The 21,939-nt window shown below is 37.3% G+C and overlaps 1 protein-coding gene across 1 annotated transcript; it reads left to right on the top strand.

Moving 5' to 3' along the window:
• Window positions 1–13,158: 13,158 nt before the first annotated feature.
• LOC122667022 (dof zinc finger protein DOF3.1-like) lies at window positions 13,159–14,190 on the top strand. Its single transcript, XM_043863176.1, has 2 exons — window positions 13,159–13,861; window positions 14,063–14,190. Exon 1 carries the CDS (start codon window positions 13,183–13,185, stop codon window positions 13,840–13,842), a length of 660 nt encoding a protein of 219 aa, XP_043719111.1. The 5' UTR covers window positions 13,159–13,182; the 3' UTR covers window positions 13,843–13,861; window positions 14,063–14,190.
• The last annotated feature ends 7,749 nt before the right edge of the window (window positions 14,191–21,939 follow it).

The raw sequence follows: 21,939 nt of genomic DNA, 5'->3' as shown, positions 1-21,939 counted from the left end.
ACAGTAGGGCAATTGGGGCAACCGCGCAAGAGACAATCCAGATCCGAGATTGATTTCCTTATGTCTTTTTGCATAACGGAGTCTCGTTACATATCATTTTATTTTCGGCTTTTCGTTTTGTTATTTTAAGTTGTCTTTAGCAAAGGGTTGGATTTTTATTTTTTGATTTGATTTTTTCATATGTGAAAAAATAACTCTGTCATAGAGCGTGGTCTATGCCAGTCCTCCCGTCCTATGTCTCTATCTCTCTCCTTCCCTTGTGAAAAGACATTCATAACTCTTGTTTAGGGGATGAGAGAGATAGACAATGCTCGCTAATAATTTAGGCCAGGCTTCTTGACATAGAACCAATTTCTTTTTAATATTTAATGGTAATTTGATAAATATTGGGACGATGTAAAATTAGAAAATGATATTTTAAATTATAAAATGTGTTACCAAAAAAAAAAATTTATTCAATGACATTTTTGTAATTATATGATATTGAAACAAAATTGATTGTTTTTTTTGGCAAAAGGTTCTCTGGTCGGCAGACCAGCTAACCGTATTGGTGGTCGGGACTAATCCCATCCTTTTATATAGAATCATTGAATCTGGATGGTTCATTGCAATACTCACCTTCTACGATACACTTATCTAATACGATTATATTTGTAGGGTATTTCTATAAATAAAAAAAATCTAATACGATTATATGATCCGGATCCTTATATGAGACGACTTCCTTCCAACTCTTCAGCCTCGTAAAGCTTCAGCCATGGCGTCGACTGCAATGCCTTCAACCCTTTATCATTGGAATGGCGTACCTTCTCAGTAAAGAGTGCGTACCACCTCTTATGCGATACAGATCGTCTACGGCCCAGTTGATCGTAGCAGTCTGTGCGGCGCACACTGGGCCGCACGTGTAATGACCGCCTTACCCCCTACCTAATGTCTTACCCGAGTGAGGATAAGACGGTCATTACGCATGCGGCCCTGTCACATCGCACAAGCTGCTACGGGCAGCTGAGCCATAGGAGATCTGCAATCAGTGGATGCTATCTGAAAAGGTGAAACCTTCAACTTCACACTCTCACACTTGGGACAATGAACAGTATTATTTGGGAAGAAAAACTGGGTGCCGGAGGATGTAAATATGGCAGCAGAAAAGGCAAGTGGAGAATTCTTAGATGGAGGAAGCATGGCATTGGTGACTCAAGCACACACTGGCAGCATCGCAGATATGGACTTCTCCACCTGCTGGCTACTTTAAACTAAACTGTGATGCCTCCTATCACTCCGATGGTAGCTGCAGTGGGATGGGTTTTCTTCTAAGGGACCATCTTGGGCGTTGCCGAATACCAGTTTCTGATCCTTTGAGCTTCACGGACGTTTTGGTAGGAGAGGTCTTAGCAATAAGGAGCGGTTTATTGGAAACTATATCTGAGGAGGTGTACAAGCTAAAGGATCTGGAAGTCATATATGCCCTTCAAAATCCAGAGAAAAACTCTAACCTTTGCATTCGGTCGATTATGGAAGATATCTTGGATGACTGTGAGTTCATGTATGTTTTTAGGGTTGCAAATGTTGTTGCAGATACCTTTGTCAGGAGAGCCCAATCCATTACAGATAGGATTGTTTGACTCAATTCCGATCCTTGTCTACCATGTTGTGGGAGATGGTATGAGTGTAATCCGTATTGCTTAATAGACAGATCTTTCCTATTAAAAAAGAAAAAAGGGAAATTTTTATATATTATCCCTGAGGTATCACGTAATTATAATCACACCCCTCAATTTTGGAAAATTCTATGTATCCCCTGAGGTTCACAAAATTAACATATACTCTCATTCTGTTAATTTATGACTAACAAAGTTAAAAACAAAGGATGAACTGACAAAAAGGCCTTACAAAAACCTGCAACTCATTTTCTCCAAATTGATGAGTTGCAAGTTTTTTTGAATTGATCACATTTTTACAGGTTTATTTAAAGGAAAATAGAACCATTGGAGTTGAATCCAATGGATCCAGGAAATGTGCCGGGGCCCACCTCGACTGAGCCCCACCGACCATATCACCGGCTCGTCCTGCCCTTCTCCTTACCCTCTTACCCTGCAACCTCTAAAAGGATCGATCAGACATCACTTCTCAGACGAAGTATTTTCCACCTCTTAAAGCCCTCAACAATGACAGAAAATATCACCGCTTTTTCGTCAATTGTGGTTCCTTCGACTGTCCCTACTCCTGCTTCGCTTTAGGTCAGGGACCTTTACTTTGACATCATTGATGGGCAACTCTTCGAGAACCTTCCATCCATCCATCCGGGTTGGGGAGATGTCACGGTTACGATTATGCCAACTTTAACACAAACCAAATTGATACATATTTCCATAAAAATTGAATGAAAAAGAAGAAAAAATTATCAATTTTGTTGGTTCATAAACTAAACGGAATGGGGGAATGTGTTACCTTTCGTGAACCTCAGGGATACGCAGAATTTTCTAAAACTCGGGGGTGTGATTATAATTATATGATACGTAAGGGGTGATACATAAACATTTCTCAAAAAAATAAAAAAGAAAAATAGAATTGATTTTGTGAGGTATATCAAACGTTGATTTTGATATTTTTCTGTTCTGGAATCAATACCAGAACACTTTTACCAAATGTCAATCCTACTCTTAAAAATCATGGGATCAGCAAAAATCAATTCCACCCTAACATCGACGAGATGAGTATCAAACTCGGAGCTTTATCCCCTCCAATTTTTTATCCGGCCCAGTTCCCCTAGTGCCTGGGGCTGCAATTATCACCCTACCCCTACCCGAACACTCTACCTAGGTGGCGTCCATCCCCTTTTATTACAAGCACCAGGAAACGCCGAGCCAGGCTGGGCAGAGAACTGGAGAAGATAATTTTCCATCAAAGTCAGCCTTAGTGATTTAAAAAAACCAAAATCAATGCTAGAGCAATACTAGAAAAATTCCATCAATCAATATATCAGTTCTGTGTGATCAGTTTCAATCAATCCAATTAAATCAGTCTGATTTGGGGTTTGGAGATTTGCGATATGAGTTACGAGGGAAAGGTGCTTGTGATAGCTGATATAAAAAACCACCACTCGGTGTCACCTCCTCATTGGTGTCACGTTGTGACCCTACCCTCCATTGCACCTAGACAACGATTCTCTAATCACTCCAACGTCAACTTCTCAACTTCAACTTCCTGGCTCCCGCAACGATTCCCTCACGTTCATCTTTTAGCATCACAATAATGTTCCGTTGAAAAATTAACATAAGTTCAGATTGATCACCGGTGGCATTCAACAGTTGGACTGTGCCGCACACATTCTAATACATGTTGATTAACAATCGGGCAATATAGTAATCTGACCGAAGCGTAAATTACCCGTATTTAATATAATCCCACAAGCTACAACCACCTTGATGCCTTAACTTCGATGCCTAAATGGACTAGAAGAATATGTTTTGTCTAAATAGGTGAAAAACATGCTTTAATATATAATAGAGGGATCTAATTGATGTGTACTCTTGGGTGTATAAGATCTGCCATAACTCTTGTGCCCATAGGAGTAGGATTACTTAAAATACACCCAATTGGGCAACGTAGGTGCACATCCATCCCTATAGTTATCAACTAAGTGTTCTTTACCTGCTTTACTCCATAATCTTGTCAAGAGGAGGGCGAAAAAGATCCTGTGCATCCGGGCAATCGGGTTGCATGTGCAATGCCAAACTCAAGGCGATACGTTTTGACCGCCTTACCTCTACCCAAGCGCCTTGTCCAAGCAGGGGTAAGGCAGTCAAAGCGCACCACCTTGAGCCTGACGCTGCACATGCAGCCCGGCTGCCCAGATGCACAGGATATGAGTCCAGAGGAGGGTGCCCCTTAATAAGGCTATTCCAAACCCAAGAAATGTTAGACCGTACAATGGCTTCTAGGAATTTTACATGAGGCAAATAACAATCTTCAAAACCCAAACCCATAAAGCATTGTTGTCCCCTAACACCCTCAGACCCTTGAGCATTGTCGTTCTAATAATGTTTGGTTAAGACATTCAACATCCCAAAAACCTACCCCAACAAAGGTTTTACTTAACCCAAGCATAAAGAGAAAGTTTTCCTTAACCATGCAGAGTGAAAATTGTTTTAATTGGGTAGAAGTGCGATAAAAATTCACTACACCATCTAAGATTCATAAACCCCTATAAGATTTTAATATATTTTTGATGTTTTTTTTTGGGGGGGGGGGGGGGCACACCCCGCACATGGTGACACAAAAGGGGGCGGAATTTCTACCATACATGGGGGTATGGCGATCATTCCAGCCCCTGTTGTGCGTGGGCATAGCCCTTGCGTCCTACCTTCCCTCGTAGAAAACATTCTCCCAAAGTATTTTTTCGTGCGCATATGAAGCCCACCGCAATGAATGAACTCTCATCCACCGTGGTTGAAAGGAAACTCAGTCCTATACATCATATCCCAATGCTCTGTTTTAGCAAACACCATGCAATCAAACAAATGAGGGGCAATTACTATCACTACCCTACACTTAAACTATATTTACTAAAACTACTCTACTTTAAACTTCTTTTCTAAAACTACCTTTCTTTTAAATTTTTACATCTCCTTCTACCCTCATGTTTTTAAATATCCAGACTAACCTTCCTTTTCACCTAGTAACCTTTAACCTACCATTCTTCTTCTATTTTTTTATTATTTTTGTCATTAAAATAGTAAGAAATGAAAGCACCCACCCGCTTCTTCTCTGTCCCCTTTTTTATTCTATTCGTTTTTTTTTTTTCTTTAATTTTTCTATTTAATTAATTTTTTATTCAACATTTCATCCTCATCGTTTTTCTTCGAACAAATCATGATTCTTAGTATTGGTATCGTATCGTTTGTATCTGGCGATTCGTACCGATTTTGCTAGTCACCGACACCATGCCGATACCGTATGGATAGCACGGTACGGACAAGGGGTAAAAAGGTCAATAAACTCATTTTTTTAAGGAGATTCAGGGGTAATTTTGTCTGTTACAACCGATCCAGGTTGATACCGTATCGGTATCGTATCAGTTTTGTAGGTTATCGATACCCATTCCGATATCATGCACTAAAACCATGAAACAGATCGACTCTCTTCAAAGCACCCCATTTCTTCTCTCTGTCTCTCTCTCTCTCTCTCCTCTTTTTATTCAATTTATCTTTTCATGTTTTTTATTTTTTATTAATCTAAAACGTGATTCTCGAGTCATCACTCTTCTTCTCCCTCTTCATATTCGTAGAAGCATAAGGCAACCCTCTCTCTCCAGTACAATTGATCTCTACACGACCATTTTCATCTCTCCTCAACCTCGCAGCCATGGGATAGAACGACTCAAGATCAATCATCAGATTATCTCCGCCTTCTTGGCGATTTCAGTTGAAAATCCATAAAACATGGATCGGTTTCAAAGAAGGGAACGCTATAATGGGGATAAAGGAGACGAACTGGGTCACAATGAGGATCAGGTCGATCTGTTCGAAGAACGATGAGGATGACATGTTGAATAAAAATTAATTAAATATAAAAATTGAAGAAAAAAAAAACCGAATAAAATACAAAAAAGGGAGAGAGGAGCAGGTGGGTGCTTTCATTTTTTATATTTTAATGACAAAAATAGTAAAATTAGAAGAAGAATGGTAGGTTAAATAGAATAACAGGTTACTAGGTGAAAAGGAAGGGTAATCTGGGTATTTAAAAATATGAGGGTAAAATTAAGGAGATGTAAAAGTTTAAAAGCAGGGTAGTTTTAGAAAAGAAGTTTAACGAAGGGTAGTTTTAGTAAATATAGGCTAAGTGTAGGGTGGTGATAGTGATTGCCCCAACAAATGACTTCTCACAACCATTGAGGGTAAAAATGTGAATTCACATGAGACATAATCCTTGGGATCGCTCTCCCCAAATGATCACAAACAATTCTTAATTGTGTGGGTCCCAAAGCTTCACATGCCTGCCATGTGTCATCCTGAGTTCCAAAACTTCAAACTCAAACCACCATTACCGCCCATTTAGCCATTAGCATATCACCGCTTCCCCGTGATCTGTGGCTCGGTGCTATGCTACTGTCCCATGCACCTTCATGCGTTATCATAATCATCACCCTTTGTCGGCCACCTCCTATTTCTCCACTTTTTCAAATTTTAAATCTAATCTTCATCAAGTGCGTGTTCCTTCACTTCATTCTAAGTTTTTTAACCGTCGGATTAGAATCCAATTAACACCTTTATTGTGATGAGTTCATATGATACCAATCTAATGGTGAAATCACGCCCCTACTTTGAGAGTGTTTCTCACTGAATCACAACCGTATATTATATTATCAAATCAGTCACCCTTGTTCTTTGACTTTCCTTCAATTCATCTAGTCAACTTTCACGATCCCAACACGAACATGTGGGTCCTTGAATTGGACGGATTGATGCAACACCACAGAGCCATACATCATAAGTCAAATGTCATGTTTGCTGATTTTTGGTACAATCCCTTCACTCACAATTCCTCAACCCGTGATTTGGTGTTTGGCTCTGTTACTTAAATGTTAGATACTTGATTGATACGTTAAATTCTTTAAAGTTGACAGAACACATAAAATCAAATCATGTAATTTATTTCATCATGGTTTTAGTGTATGATATCAGAACGAGTATTATATTATTATCAGTAAAGATCAATTGTATTGGACAAATTTACCCCCTGATCCTCCTTTAAAAATATGTTTTTTGATCGATTTACCTCTTGTTCAAACCGTATCATTGATACACTATCAACACAGTAGTGGGATCAACAAGGTGCAAAATTGGTATTGGATCGCTCATATTGGGCGATCCGATACTGATACCGATACTTAGAACCATGTATCACATACTAGGATGATCCAATTTAATGTCCATACACTAGATTGAACCCCATTGGCCCATTAGACAGATATCGTATTCCTTAGTTTTTATTGAATCTAAAAAGGAACGGCTCTCATTTGTTGAGTCATATGATGAGTTGAAGCATATTATCACACACTATATGACAAGGGTGCAGGCGTGCAGCAAGCTACCAATAGATAGAAGTTTTCATGGATCGGAGCTGTAGACTATGATGAAAGATCATTAACTTGAGGCGTGGACCTATTATTATACTATGGTATTTTTTATACTATTTTATATTGGGATTTGTTTTTTCTAGATTCTAACTTTGAGGCACTAGTTTAGTTTTGCTACTTTAACACATGATTTTGTATCGTTGACTTTTCAACCAATGGTAATTACTAATTATGGATCAACATTTGTATGCTAAGTTGAATTATAACTGTCATTATGTCATCAACCAATGGATACTACAGTGTCTTCATGCTCATAAGTCAAAAACAATGAACAAAAAATTTCTATATTAATTCTTAATCATAGCAATGCTTATCAAGGCCTTTTGTCAAATTGCCCACTATCATAGTATCATACTCACGGGTTTTTTTTTTGTTTTTTTTTTGTTTTTTGGAAGGGGTAAATATATTCATGATTAAAATTAGGGTGCAATTGGGCAAAGTTGGGGCAGGTTTTTGAAAATCCAAGCTTAACCTAGAGTTTCCGGACTTAACCCTGGCCGACCTTCATCCATGGGCTTGAAATCTTCTGTAGTGTGGGCATCTTGCAGTGCACTGCAGTGCGGGCCTGAGAGCTCGACACATGGAAGAAGTTCATCCAACGGTGTGAACTCAATGCAGGGTATTTTTTTTTCTTTTTGAGCTCAACACTGTTGGACGTTGCAACTTCCACGTGTCAAGTTCTCATGCCCGCACTGCAGAGGATCTTTTTTCCTCATCCTTGACCTTGTTTTTGTTATTTTCATGTTATTTTTTACACATAAAAAAGAAAATAATTTTAACATACAGGATTGTCTATATGACACCTCTATTTTTTTATTTATTTTTTGGTAAAATACCTCTATTGATATGTTTAGAACTTGCACTTCTTTTTATTGCCCCTTCTCTTATTATCTTCTATTTATTAATCCTTATCTTATTCTTAAAGTTCTTTAAGTAAAGGATATAAAACGGTTTTTCAAAAATAACTTTAAAGTGACTTATCATTATGTCATTGTTTTGCATATTTTTCGAGTCCACATGAGGAATGACAGTATTTACCCTCATTGGAGAAAACATATGGTATTCTTTTTCTTTTTCTTTTTTGTGAAAAAAATATATATGTTATACTGAAAGGGCAAAAAAGTAAGGTATTCAGTTTTTTTTGCCCCCAACTATAACACACGTCTTTTTTCAATAATGGTAATGTGATGTTGTATATTAGATGTAAAATATAATACTTAATCCACTATCCTAATCTTGCATACATCATTTATAAATACATGGGAAGTAGTTTTCTATCGGGGAGTGTAGCCTATGCCAGCAATCCCATGTAACTATCTCTCTCCTCCTAAAGACAAGGGGGGCATAAGAGTCTTTTCATATGAGGAGAAGAGAGATGTCTATCTCTCTCCTCCTTAAAACAAGAGGCATAGATGTCTTTTCATATGGGGAGGAGAGAGATAGACTCGTGGGAGTGCGGGCTAGACCACATTTCTGGACATATTTTTTTTCTCTAAATACATATAGCAAAAGGTTTTGTACATGGGCGTGCATGATGCACGAACGTGCTTGCAACCGTTGGATAATGATGAGGGGTCGTATATTGTACACGATCATGCCCATCCAACAGTTGTAAGTACGACCATACACCATACACAACCATCCCCCCCCCCCCCCAACCCTCTAAAATATATAATACATAGTTTTAACATACAAATATGGGGCAAGGCTAGACAAGTCAAGCTCAACCTAAGGCTTTAGCGTAGGTCAGTTCCGGCTCGACCTAGCTTGGCATGGCCTGACCCTATCCCGATCTTGGAAATCCCAACCTTTGCCAAGCTCATGGACTGAAAAACCTAGCCCAAGAGCCTAAAATTTTGGTCCAAAATTGAACCCTTAATTTAAATTATTTTATATGGATCCATCTATCTCTTTTTGGGATAGGTATCTATCAATCTATCTACCTATCTTTATCAAGAATATGGTCAATTAAACAATAAAAACTTCCACAAATCGTGAAGGAAAAGTATACCAATCTAGGGTCATAAATGCTCCGCCCCCTTTAGTATAAAATCGATACATTCTAATGTTCTTCGATATTCTTTGCACACCATCTAAACCCCTTAGTCACTCCCTTGACCGTGGGTGAAAGAAAACGGCCTTCTTAAACTTTAATCAATTAACCTCCAAGCACAAGAGATTTGTGTTTTTTTTTTTTTTTTTTTTTTTATAAAAAAAAAATTTTAATTTATGTTAAATCAAATAAAGATACACCAATCGTCTATTATGCCAACTGGAAAATCACAAATGGTGAATCAGAATATAAACATTGCAACTATGTGATAGACAATCAAGAAAAAATCACATTTTATATTTGATGAGGATCTTTATATGTATTGGCAAGAGGCTGCTGCATAGAATAGAATAGAATAAGAATAAGGATAAGAAAAATTAATGAATATACAACTGGTGGCATACTTTCATATTTGGAAGATAATTCTTTGTATTAGACCACCAATATTAATAGTTTGTGTGACAGACATATATAAGGCATGTGCCTAGTAAGAGTAAGACCGTCCATAGATATTCCACAGCTATTGGGGTTTAGAAAATCAGAATCGGATCGGTTAAATTGGTTGATTCAAATTAGAATTGACTGAACCTGCTCTCAATTCTAGGAAGAGTTTTTAGGGTTTAGTTGATTTCAATTCAAATCAGCCAATTCGATGGATCCAATTTATACCCCGAGTTCAAATCGATTCCGACCAATTCCAATTGATCCAAGCTGAATTGAAATCAGTAACAGCTGAGGCCAACTTGAAGCTTGATGGTAGGGGTGTCAATCAATCGTTTCGGTCGTTCGGTTGAACTAAACCAATCTTCAATCTCAACTAGCCAAATCAAAGCCGCCTTGATAAGAAAAGGATCGGCTTTCGGTCTGGTTTGGTTTTGGGTTTGTATCGGTTTGGGTTATCGAGCTATTACCGGTTTGTTATCAAATTGGTTTGATTCACATTGACATGAAAAGTTTGATATATCAAGAAAGGGAGAAAGAACGCTACTTGGGTGACTGCAATGCGCTACCCCTGCGTCCAAACACAAGGGCACGCCAAATGACCGTCGTGCCCCACGGAAAGGCAGAATTTTTCAGGGACGTGGCTGTCATTTCGCATACCACTGTGTTTGGGCATAGGGGTAACATACTGCACACATCCAGGTAGTGTTCTCTTTCCATAAAGAAAATGAGTATAAAAATTATTTTTTAGGGTCCTACCTAGCATCATTACATATATAGTGAAATATAAATTTTCACTATTTGTCACTTGACAGTACATGGGTTAGTCTATGTGATAGTAACAGCGTCCAACCCAAAAGCACGAGCTTAAAGGTAGAGAGGCCCTTCCAAGGTCATAAGCCAAACTGTAGCACACTACTTAACCGATATGGGACTAAACTCCTCTCTCATTCTTGACCATAGAATGCATTCACTATATCAAATTAGAGATGTAAACAGATAGTCGAAAATCCGTATTCGATTCGGGTTCGTATTCGTTTATGAGGATTCGTATTCGAAAATTCACTATCCGGAAACTATCCGAATCTGTCCGAAACTAATCAAATACAAATATGGTAATCCATGTTTCCGACCGATTATTATCCGATTCGTTTAGCTATCTGATGGTATTAAAATATCCGAAATAAAATATTCGTATTCGTCTATCCGATTAAGTTGCCTTCTTGAATTTTGTATTTTATTTATATTTATAACTTAGTAGCTAGTAAGTTAGAAAATATGATTGTTTTATATACCTATTAGAAAAACATATAAAAACAAAACAAAAAGTAGAAATACATAAAAAATGTAAATAAGACCAAAAAAAGGAATTAGGAAAGCCAAAAGTTTGGATGGAAAGCCAAAAGTCTCGATGGAAAGTCACAAGTAAAAATGTAAATAAGACAAAAAAAGATAGGAAAGCCAAAAATCTCGATGGAAACTTGGAAAGCCAAAAACCTCTTTGAAAACTGAAATCTCGAATTCTCGGTCTCTCAACTCTTAAGACTCTCAAGTATAACCCTAAAGCTCAACGTTCTCTTTGCCTTCCATTCGCTGTGACTACAAATCTACAATCCCTCTCTCTGGTTTCATATACATATCGTTTCATGTCTTCCTGCGCACATCTTCGTTGTTATAAGAGACATCGTTCTGCATGCGCAATCACCAGTAGCAACTGTCAAAGGTAACTCTCTCTCTCTCTCTCTCTCTCTCTCTCTATTGTTTCATATGCATCGTTTCCTTCTTTATAGCATTACCCCTTATGCCATGTCTATCATTCTAATTTCTAGCGAATCCATCTCTTGGATCGTCCTCTAAAGTCCAAGAACTCATTGTTCAGGTTGTCGATCTCAAGTCTGTCGGCAACAGATTTACATGAGTTTCTATCTTTCAGATTCTGTGTTTTTTTTTTTAACTGTATGAATCTGGTTGTTGTATGTTGGATTTGTTATTAGTCTTGTCTACAGTATCACCTATTGCTTTATATTTGTTGGGTTGTTCCATATTCGGATACTGTAGGTTTGGTTGGGTTTTAGATCAGGCTTTTATGTTTTATTATATTCCTTGCATTTTATGTATTATGTGATACAAGATTTCAAATCGGTTTGAAAAACGGAGTGTAATGAAGTCATTTCTAAGAAGAAATATAAATAGAAAACAGTAAGTGGACAATCGGATGGTCATCGGATAGAAACATTCGGATATTTGGTATCCGTTGCTAAACAAATCGAACCGGATAATATTCGGAATCCGTTTAACAAGTCGAATTCGAATTTGATATTGTGTTATTACATTCGGCAGATATTCGGATCGAATTCGGATAGCGGAATTGTAAACGAATTCAAATTCGGATAGTACCCAATCCGATTCAAATTGGATCCGTTTACATCTCTATATCAAATAGAGGATTCCACATACATCTCAATGGTAAAATTTTAATCCTAAAGAAAGAAAGTTGTTCAAACTCTGATTCAAAATTTTAGTAAAATTACCAAAATAAAATCTTTGGTAATTTTAACTACTTTCTCTACTCATTTTAATTTGAAATTGTATAAATGGGATGTTTACATTACCCTCTAACAGAGGGACTAACCCATCTATTACCATGTAGTAAATAGTGAAGTGTTATGCTTCACTAAGCATAATGATTGGAAAGAAAACATTATTTTTTTACTATTTTTTCGATTTTTATCCTGTTCGACTGCGGTGTCTACTAGTTTTGTGAAAACCCAAATCGAAGCCAGACCCATATAGGAATTTCAATTCGGTCCAATTCAAACTGAACCGATCAATCTCAATCGGTCCAACCGGTTTGGTCTGAAAATTGATACCACCCCAATTAGACACCTACAAGTGTCATATTCTTTTATATATATTTTATCCTTTCAAATGAATAACCAGCTTGAACGCTAAGCTAAGTATATACGATAGAGGAACAGAACATACAGATGTTGAACAATGGAAAGAGAAGCGTCCAAAAACAGGAAATCAAAGGGATTACTTCTGGCCCCCACCACTCGGATGCTGTGATGAATTAGAATTGTGGAGAAGTGCTTGGGTCCCACTAAGGATGATGAACAGCATCTGCGTATCATTAGGTATACTCCTCCTTAGTTGAAAGTCATGTGCGGGAAAGGAAGATGAAAGGGAAGGAACCAAGATTGTCACTAAACTCTACAGAGAGAGAGAAAGAAAGAGTATTTTAATTAAGATTAAGCATTGATTAATCTGGATTAGAGTTGGTGGAATGTTTGTGAATTTGTAATTCTTACCAAAGCTTAGCCAAGTATTTAAAGGAATCCCAAACAAAGTTGAGAAACAAAGCTTCCTTTCTCCTTGGAGTTTCAGGTCTCTCTGGTCGATCTCTTAATTCCCCAAAAAACCCAAATCATCTTCCTATCGATCAGAACCCAATTCATCAAGCTCGGAAACGATTAATTCCTTGATGAGAAAGTGAAGTTTTTTTTTTCGTATTTGAAGATATTGAGGAGACCCTTTCTCGGTTTTCAGAATGCAAGATCCGTCGACGTTTCAACAGTTAAAACCTCATTTTGCAGAGCAAGAACACCTCAAGTGTCCTCGTTGTGATTCAACAAACACCAAATTCTGTTACTACAATAATTACAATCTTTCTCAACCACGCCATTTCTGTAAGAATTGCAGACGTTATTGGACTAAAGGAGGTACCCTTCGAAACATACCAGTGGGCGGTGGAAGTCGAAAGAACTCAAAACGATCATCGAATCCAAAGCGTTCTTCATCATCTACTACTTCTTGTTCTTCTTCATCAACATCAGCTTCATCGGCCAATATACTTCCGAAGCCTGAACCTTCAAGTATCTACGGCTCATCGGTTAACAATATGGATCAAGATCGTCGGATGCTAGATATTACAGGAAGTTTCAGTTCTCTTCTGGCTTCGAATGGTCAGTTTGGGAATCTATTAGAAGGTATGAATCCAAATGCTTCAAACATTCGAACAGTTCAATTTGGAGAATTTGCTGAGAATTCAAGTTCAGGATCAATTGGGAATCCTACATTAGAGTTGCAGAGCAACAATAACCAGGAGGCATTTTTGGGCATTCAAGGTGGTGGTGATTCAAGTTGCTGGAATGGTGGAAATGGATGGCCTGATCTCGCCATTTACACACCAGGTTCGAACTTTCAATGAAAAAAGATAGAAATATAAATCAAAGACCAACACAGATCTTCTACGGCGCGCGCTGTCCTGTCCTGTCCTGCCTGTGCTGCGCACACACAGGGCCAAGCGTAATGATCACCTTATCCTCGCTCAGGCAAGACGTTTGGGTAGGGGTAAGGTGATCAATGCACTCCGCCTTGTGTCTGCGCAGCACGACAGAATAGGCAACCCGGCGCCGTAGAAGATCTGGATCAAGACACCTCTTTTTTTCTTCCCTTTGCTATGATAGTAGACGTATTTTAGCATTCTCTGATTGTAAGGTGGCATTGGTTGTACTTGGGTGGTGTTTGTTAGTAGGGGTAGAAGGGGAGAAAAGTATTATGGTTTTTTTTTTTTCTTTTTTCTCTTTTCTTTTTTGGGTTTTTTTTAGGAGAATATTACATGATGTATTTATTATAAAGTTTGATATAATTTACTATTATTAGCTTAATTAATACAAAATAAAAAAGATTTGTGCTTATTATGTTTTTGTTTTATCCCTTTATTGGGCCTTGATGGATGACACTCATGAATGTATTTGTGGATTTGATGTATATTCAACTCGACTCCTCTACTTTCGCCTGCCCCTACTGTCGTGTACGTCCCACACACAAGCAAGGCGGAATGTACCACCTTATCTCTGCCCGAGCGCCTTATCCAAAGGGGGGTAAGGAGGTGATATTTCCCACCGCACTTGTGTGTGGGGATGCACGGCAGTACCAGGCAGGCGGAAATAGAGGAGTTGAATCCTTACATATTAAGACCATTACTTGTTTATTAATTAAATTAAGAGGGAGCTTAAGCCCTTGAAATCCTAATCTTCAAGATCTGATTTGCTTACATTTTCTCATACAAAAGCTGACAAGAAAGAATATCTTTCTCACACCCCTTTTGTCTCAAAATATTATATGGTTCATCCATAAAGTAAAGTTAATTTATTATATCAAAATTGTGGGATTTAGTGATGGAATCAGATTTATTAGCTCATCCCCCACATTGCATGCATTTCATTCTTCTCAACAACTCAAAAAAAGTTGTGGTGGTGGCTTGGTGGATAACCAGCTCTGGCCGTAATAAATATAAACCTTTCCTTAGATACTAAAAATAGAGGTATTTTTAATAATGGGTCATAACTAATAACATTCTTTATTGGATATCAATCCAATTTAGGTGTAGGGGCCTACATTATTTGCCTATGGAATGAATTTTTGGTTGTCTTTAGTAGCATTATTGGAATAAATTCTAGGTTTAGATTGAATGCATTCTAAAACGAGAAAAATAGAGAAGAACTGATTTCAGAATACATTGAAGATTTAGAATCAATTCCAAAAATGCATATCAAACACAACCTTAATATATTGTGAAGGGTAAGAAAAGGATTCCCATTCAAAAGGGTTTTTTTATATCAATGAAATCCCAAAACATCCATATGATGCTTTTTCCTTCCTTTTGAATATAACATGTAGTGATGCAGGGTTATTCCTAGATTACATGTTTACCTGAGCTTGATTGCCTTAGTTTTACTAAATTCAAAACTACAAGTCTCCAACAGAGTTTTCATTTTTTTTTTTTTCCTCTAAGGCCATGTTTGTTTCGTTGTAAAAAGTTTCTTGCAAATGATATTTTATGTGAAAATTTTCTTATTTTTAGTCATTTTCTACATTTTATATTTGTCAAAACAAACAATAAATCCTATTTCATAGAATTATTTCTTTTCTACCTTTCTACATGGAAACAAATGGAACCTAATTAAAGAATTCTCTAATTAACAATTTTTTTGGGGAAAAGATTCTCTAAGCTTGTAAGGTAGGGTACGCTAGCACCATTTTGTCTATACTCTCTTCCTCACATGAAATGACCTCTCTGTCCTCCTATGTACAATAACGTTTTGTCGCACCTATGCTTGCTCAGAGAATTCTCTCCCCCTTTTTTTTTCTTTTCAAAATAAGGTTTGAATGACCATTCTAGCTGAACAATTGCCAGTTATTACAATTTTTTAGGTCCGACCATCGGCCAAGTGATCGGACCGATTCAATTGTCGAACACCAAGCCTCAATGGCTCTCAGTTTGATTTCAAATACATTGCTCCAAAATCAATAAAAGTTGATATCAAGCTATACAAATTCTCTTCTATAACCATCAAGCAAGCACTAAGCAAGGAGCAACTGCTATAGCAAAACCAAAACCCTCTTCCACCCCATCCTTCCCTCAAAGTTAAAAACGTGGGTTTTTAAAGTCAATTTGACTCCTCTACTTCCGCCTGCCCCTATTGTCGTGTGTGCCCCCCACACACAAGCAAGGCGGCATGTACTGCCTTACTCCTGTCCGAGTGACCTTGTGCGAGCAGGGACAAAATGTTACTTTCTACCGCACTTGTATGTGGGGGCGCACGACAGTACCGGGCAGGCAAAAGTAGAAGAGTCGGATCCTTTTAAAGTAGGGAGTTTGTGGTGAACATGGAAGTTTCACTAAACTAAATGTAGTTAGTCTAGCCACATTAGGAATGGACAGGTAGGTTACCTGGACAAGTCTATTTGTGCTTAGTTGATGTGATCAATAGTAAATCCACACCGTTGATTAAATCAGTGGATGGTCAGTAACCATCTATTCACCTTAAAGAGGCTTTTTGATTCATGAAGGACCACACTAGTGTTTTCCAGCTTCATGTGCAACCAAATTACATGTGGGATTTTTTTTTTAATTTTGATACTGTAGAAATTTAAATTCAATTTATGGTTTCTAGGGTCGGAGTGGGTTCAGAATTGATCTCATTGGGACATTGAAATACTCCCATGTGCTGTGCTTAGATTAATCGGTGGTGAAGAAGGGATGTTGGAGAATGACTGCAACGTGTTCGATGAAAGTACTGAGAAGTAAGAAAGATTCAAACCTTCCATTTGTAGGGAAGAAAATGTTAGACTGATATGCTGGGAACTCCTGTCAGCTCAGCCTAAACAAACAACTCTTTAATGGGATGTGGAAGCCCTCCAGATCCTCTATTGCCGACTTGCTCGGCAGGACCGTGCTGTCTAGACACAGAAAGGTGCGTAATGACTACCTTACCCCCATTCGGGTAAGGCGTTCGGGTAGGGGTAAGGCGGTCATTGCATACCTCATCATGTCTAGGCAGCACGGTCCTGCCGGGTAGCTCGGCAGTAGAAGATCCAAATTGTGATTAAAGATAAGTAAGTGGACTGTCCTCTCAATGCTTTGGCAGATTTTAGCCTTTTGACTCAGTTGTTAGTTTTTTTCAAAAAAAAAAAAAGACACTTGTAAGCCTGGCATGGTTGTTATCCGTGTGAATTTACTTCTTATAATAGAAAGGAGAAAGTTTCTTTTCAGCCACGGTCAAGAAAATCAAAGACCATCATTATCTCTCTCTCCCTATTGTACGAAATCCTTCTCTATCCTCTAGAGTTATATTTGATCGTATTGAAAACATGGAATCTCTTCATCGTAGAAGAATACACTCATCCCTAATAGAAATATTCTTCAGAAGAATAATGTTCAAATCCTTAGGATTAAGAAGGAAATGTTTAACTTCGAAATTGTAGTTTCAAAACTAAAATGGCTAAAAAAATTGCTATAGAAAAAAAAATAATGTTGATTTTGTTCTCAAGAATAAAATTTCCTTTAGAACCGCATGTGAGAAGTGGTATTCAAAGAATATTATAGATGACTTAAAATCCACTTAAAGCTTTATTTGTTTCAATGTAAAATTGGTGGTTAAAACATGGATTTTTTTTTTTTAAATTTGTAGGCGAAAGTCCCTACCCCCAGCATGACCACCGTTTTGCAGAGAGGCTGTTTCTAGAGACTCATACCCGTGACCACTTAGTCACAATAGAGCAACCTAACCGTTGCACCAAGGTCCACCCTCTTACAGGTAAAGCTGAAGTTCTCATACTTAAATGTCAAGTTTCAGCCTAAATAAAATTAGTTGCAAATAAAACACTGAAAATCTAGGGAATATTAACAGGGTGCACACCAATACTTGGATTATTGAGAAGGTGTATGCCAATATATGGAAGTCTATAGTTGACTTTGAATATGAAATCCGATATATGTCCATTCTTCACCATTCACTAGATATTAAATAGTTGGAATGACCACATCAATCTCCATGTGATACAACTAGATGTGCACTTCATAAATTACATGATACTAGACTACTGGTTTAGAAAAAATTTTCCAAAATTAATAATAAAAAATGTATATTTTTTTTATGAAAAAACTTCCCCACAATGCTAGCTAACAATTTTCTCCTCACACGAGTTATTTTATTATTTTTTCTCTCATCTACTAAATAAATGGGTCTCATGTGCATGATTCTTTTTTTAGGACACATGCAGAATCTTCCTCACACTGGCAGTGTGGAAAACTCTCTCCCATTTTTATTTATGTACTTGTTTTAAAATAAGAAGGAAAAAAAAAAAAAAAAACAACAGATAAAATTATAAAATTAAGTCAATTATTTCATGCTAAAAGACTGACATACAAAGAATGTTAGAAGATTCAATTCAAAACCTTAAGGTATTAAGTGGAGGTAGCTCCTCAAAGATTTGAACAAATAGATGTAAAACTATCTATAACTCCCAAAATCTCATCATAGATGATGAAGTGAAAATTATCCCCTAATCTAAGTTACTTCAAGACATTTTACTTAGAACAAATAGAACTTCGTAAGGGCCTATATCTTGTACTCCAATCCAAACTTCTCTCTCACAATGTTAAAAAATCTCATATTTCGATCTCGTTTTAGTTAAATCGAAACTAATGAAATTTCAATCGAAAAAGTTGTGTTTTTTTTATCGTGAGTTTTGCTTGACCATTACGGAGGCAAATGGCCAAAATACTTGAAATTTTGACGAAACAATGTATTTTATCTACAATATAGATATGACCAAATTAACGAAATTTCGATCAAAATTATGCTATTATTGGGTTTTGCCTACTAACGAAATTTCACCAAAAATTTGGCCAAATTTTGAATTATGCTCTCTCATATTTTAAATAGGCAAAGAACAAGGAGGGAGACAGGGTAGGAATGATAAATGGCGTGGATAGTGGTGGTGGTAGTGAGAGGAGGAGGAGGGGAAAGGGGGAAGTGGGGCGGCCCACGTCTAAATCAAATTGGTGAGGTAAGCACATGGAGACATGCTCTACACAATCACTGCAAGCACGCAGTGATGAGTGATGGCAATGCGTGACTTGGGTTGCACTGCTTTGCTCATTATTATTGTGTGTTCCTAATCACTAAGAGTCTAAGACCACATTACTTGATAATGGATAAGCTTGGTTCCCATTGGCCCACCCATTCATCATTAATTATCTTGTTCGACTGACAAAATGAAGGCTTAGCTTTTTGGAATCTTGCACGGGTAGAAACATGTGTTGAAGGATAAAATCCATCTCAAAAAAATTTGGATAAATAATCATGATCTATATGTTCTTTTGAATATCTGAGGAGATATGTGTATTCCATGGAATCTCCTCCCCTCCTATCTTGAACTTGTCGAACTAACTTCCAACTTTTCAAATGTAAATATAAGACATTAAAAGAATCTTTTGTTCAGAACCCTATGCTCTTTAGCCCTCTTTACTATTACTAATAGAACCTCTATCCCCCCTTTTTTGTATGATGTACAGGCTTTCTGTTCTCTTTGAGTAATAAATATTTTCCTTTCCATCAAAACAAAAAAAATTTTGCTTGGTCCTTCTCTTTTTCTAACGCTTGTATTCTCTTGCTTGGGTTCTCACTATTACTATGGTTTTGTTTGGAACCAATGAAATTCACATTTCGAATCTTGAGTCTACCTATATACTATATAGTATTAGGTTTTTGGTCTCCAAGGTTATTTTGAACAAGTGTAATATCTTCAGTATAGACAAAATGTAACCTTTTCCTCCTCCTGGTCATGAGTCATGTAGACTCGGCCAATTTAAAAAATGACAAGACCTGGTTGTATATTTTGTCCGAATCACCTGAAATTCGATTTTTTAACTCGAGTCACACGAAACTCGATGAGTCCGGTCATAGTTTTAACATTGTCGAACCAAACTCAAATCCCCAAATTCCTTTCCTCTGTTCTCTAGTGTGAACAGAAACAGGGAGAAAGGAGGATCGAAATGCTCTACTTCGGTTTCTTCTCTGTAATTTATACTCAAGCTTTTCTTGGATGCACAAATTTGAAATGCCATATGATTTCTATTTCTGTTGGAATCGAAAAACAATGGAATGTTGATTATCTAGTAGTTTAAGTTAAAAGAGCCAAAGTTTGTGGGTAGATTTGCAGTTTTCAAAAAGAGAACTAAAGAGGAGAATAAAAGAGAATCATTTTCATAATCTGTTTCAATGCATAAAAAACTGGGAGGTAGAGAATATGGAATTTGTTAGGACATGGATGCTATTCAGTGGCGTCCCAATAGAATGCTCTTGATGGCATAGCAGCTTCCAATTTTCTTATAAAGCACTGTTGGTTGAAGATGCTCCACCTAACCATTGCATCAAGGCTCACCTGATGGATTTATGTGTCCATCAAATTTGGTTTGGTCCGATTTACTTTGTATTGAATCATTTATATATTTTGATATAATATTATCACATGCGATATAAATTTTTTGAGCATTATGTATCCGTAAGTTTTACTTAAAATGGTAGTCATGACTAGGGTTTGGGCTGGGCGCCCTTATCATATGGTCGTCGCATTGAGTATGCCTAGACATATTGATGTTGGGGTACAAATACAAGTGCACATTATGATTTGCATTGGCGAAGAATCTACTTTGTCGATTCCCTCATGTATTACTGTCAGATGTAGGATGTGATAGACATGAGTCACCGAGACCCTGTACCTGAGACGACCTTGTCATTGCAAAATGTGACCACATTCTTTGGATCATCAATGACTAAGATTCAAGAGAGTCAAAGCCGATGTTTTGAGAATGCGTGAACATTTCGTGAGTGAAGGAGTTGCTCAACATGATCACCACTGTCCGATTAGGGAACATCAAGATAGAGATTGTCTGTGGATGGTCAGATCGGAATTTGGATCCAATATTGTTTTAGAAATGGTTTTTGTGAAACCTAGTTTACATAAAATGATAGATTATATGTAGCTTTAATTAAAAATATTTTATCGTGTTTTGCAGGCCCAACCACGTACATAGATGCTCTCGTATGGATATGTTCTATGGAATGGGGTTTGACAGTACATATGTACATGTCTTAGATTCTATAATGATGATGTTGATTAGTGGTGGATTGGTACATAATAATTTATTATTATGTGAGAGTATAACTGGAATTTGCTAATTAATTAATTATTTATTTAATTTAATGGATGTGGTGCTAATTATATTTATCCATTAAAAATAAAATAAATAATTAATTTACTATTTCCTATTAGATTCTGCTTCTTCACCAATTAGAAGTCCATTAGGTTTAAACAAGTTCAAGTCAAAGAGGAGAGAGAGAAACAGACTCTCACTGGATTTTTCAAAATAGGGTTTTAGAAACCCTCATTATAAAAACACACAAAAAACGTGGAGGGGGGTACCACGTTTCAGCCTTGGGCAATTTTGGGTGCTGCCCCTTCTCTCCTACAATTTTGGCTCTCTCTCTTGATCTCTTGGTCTGTTCTCTCTCCTTCTTCTTGCTCTCTAGCTTTTGAGAGATAGGATTTTGGAAACCCAGATTTGTGCTTGAAGATCTGAAGAGATTCTTGGATTGGCTTGAGGAACCTTGGCTACACCATTGGAGGTTCAAGTTTGTTTACTTGGTATGTTCATTGGAGGAAAAATCACTGTCTATTGGAGGAACAACACTTGAGGCTCAAAAGGTTAACAATTCCTATTGATTCCTTAAGGTTTCAATTATATGATAAACATGGGATATGAAAGAAACCCGAATCGATTTCTTTTCGCTGCATATTTGGGTATGGGATAGATCCCTCTTTCCATGAGATAGAAAAAAGATGAATTCTCTCTCTTATGGATCCCATAATTTTATGGGACAAGAAAAAGAGGGGTTCTATAGTTGTTTTTACACCCAACCCTAATTGGGTCACAGTAGGGTTTTCATGGGCC

The sequence above is a fragment of the Telopea speciosissima genome, chromosome 7 (genome assembly GCF_018873765.1).
Source record: "Telopea speciosissima isolate NSW1024214 ecotype Mountain lineage chromosome 7, Tspe_v1, whole genome shotgun sequence".
NCBI lineage: Eukaryota > Viridiplantae > Streptophyta > Magnoliopsida > Proteales > Proteaceae > Telopea > Telopea speciosissima.
The sequence above is the reverse complement of the archived record's forward strand: the minus strand, read 5'-3'. Positions and strand labels throughout refer to the sequence as shown.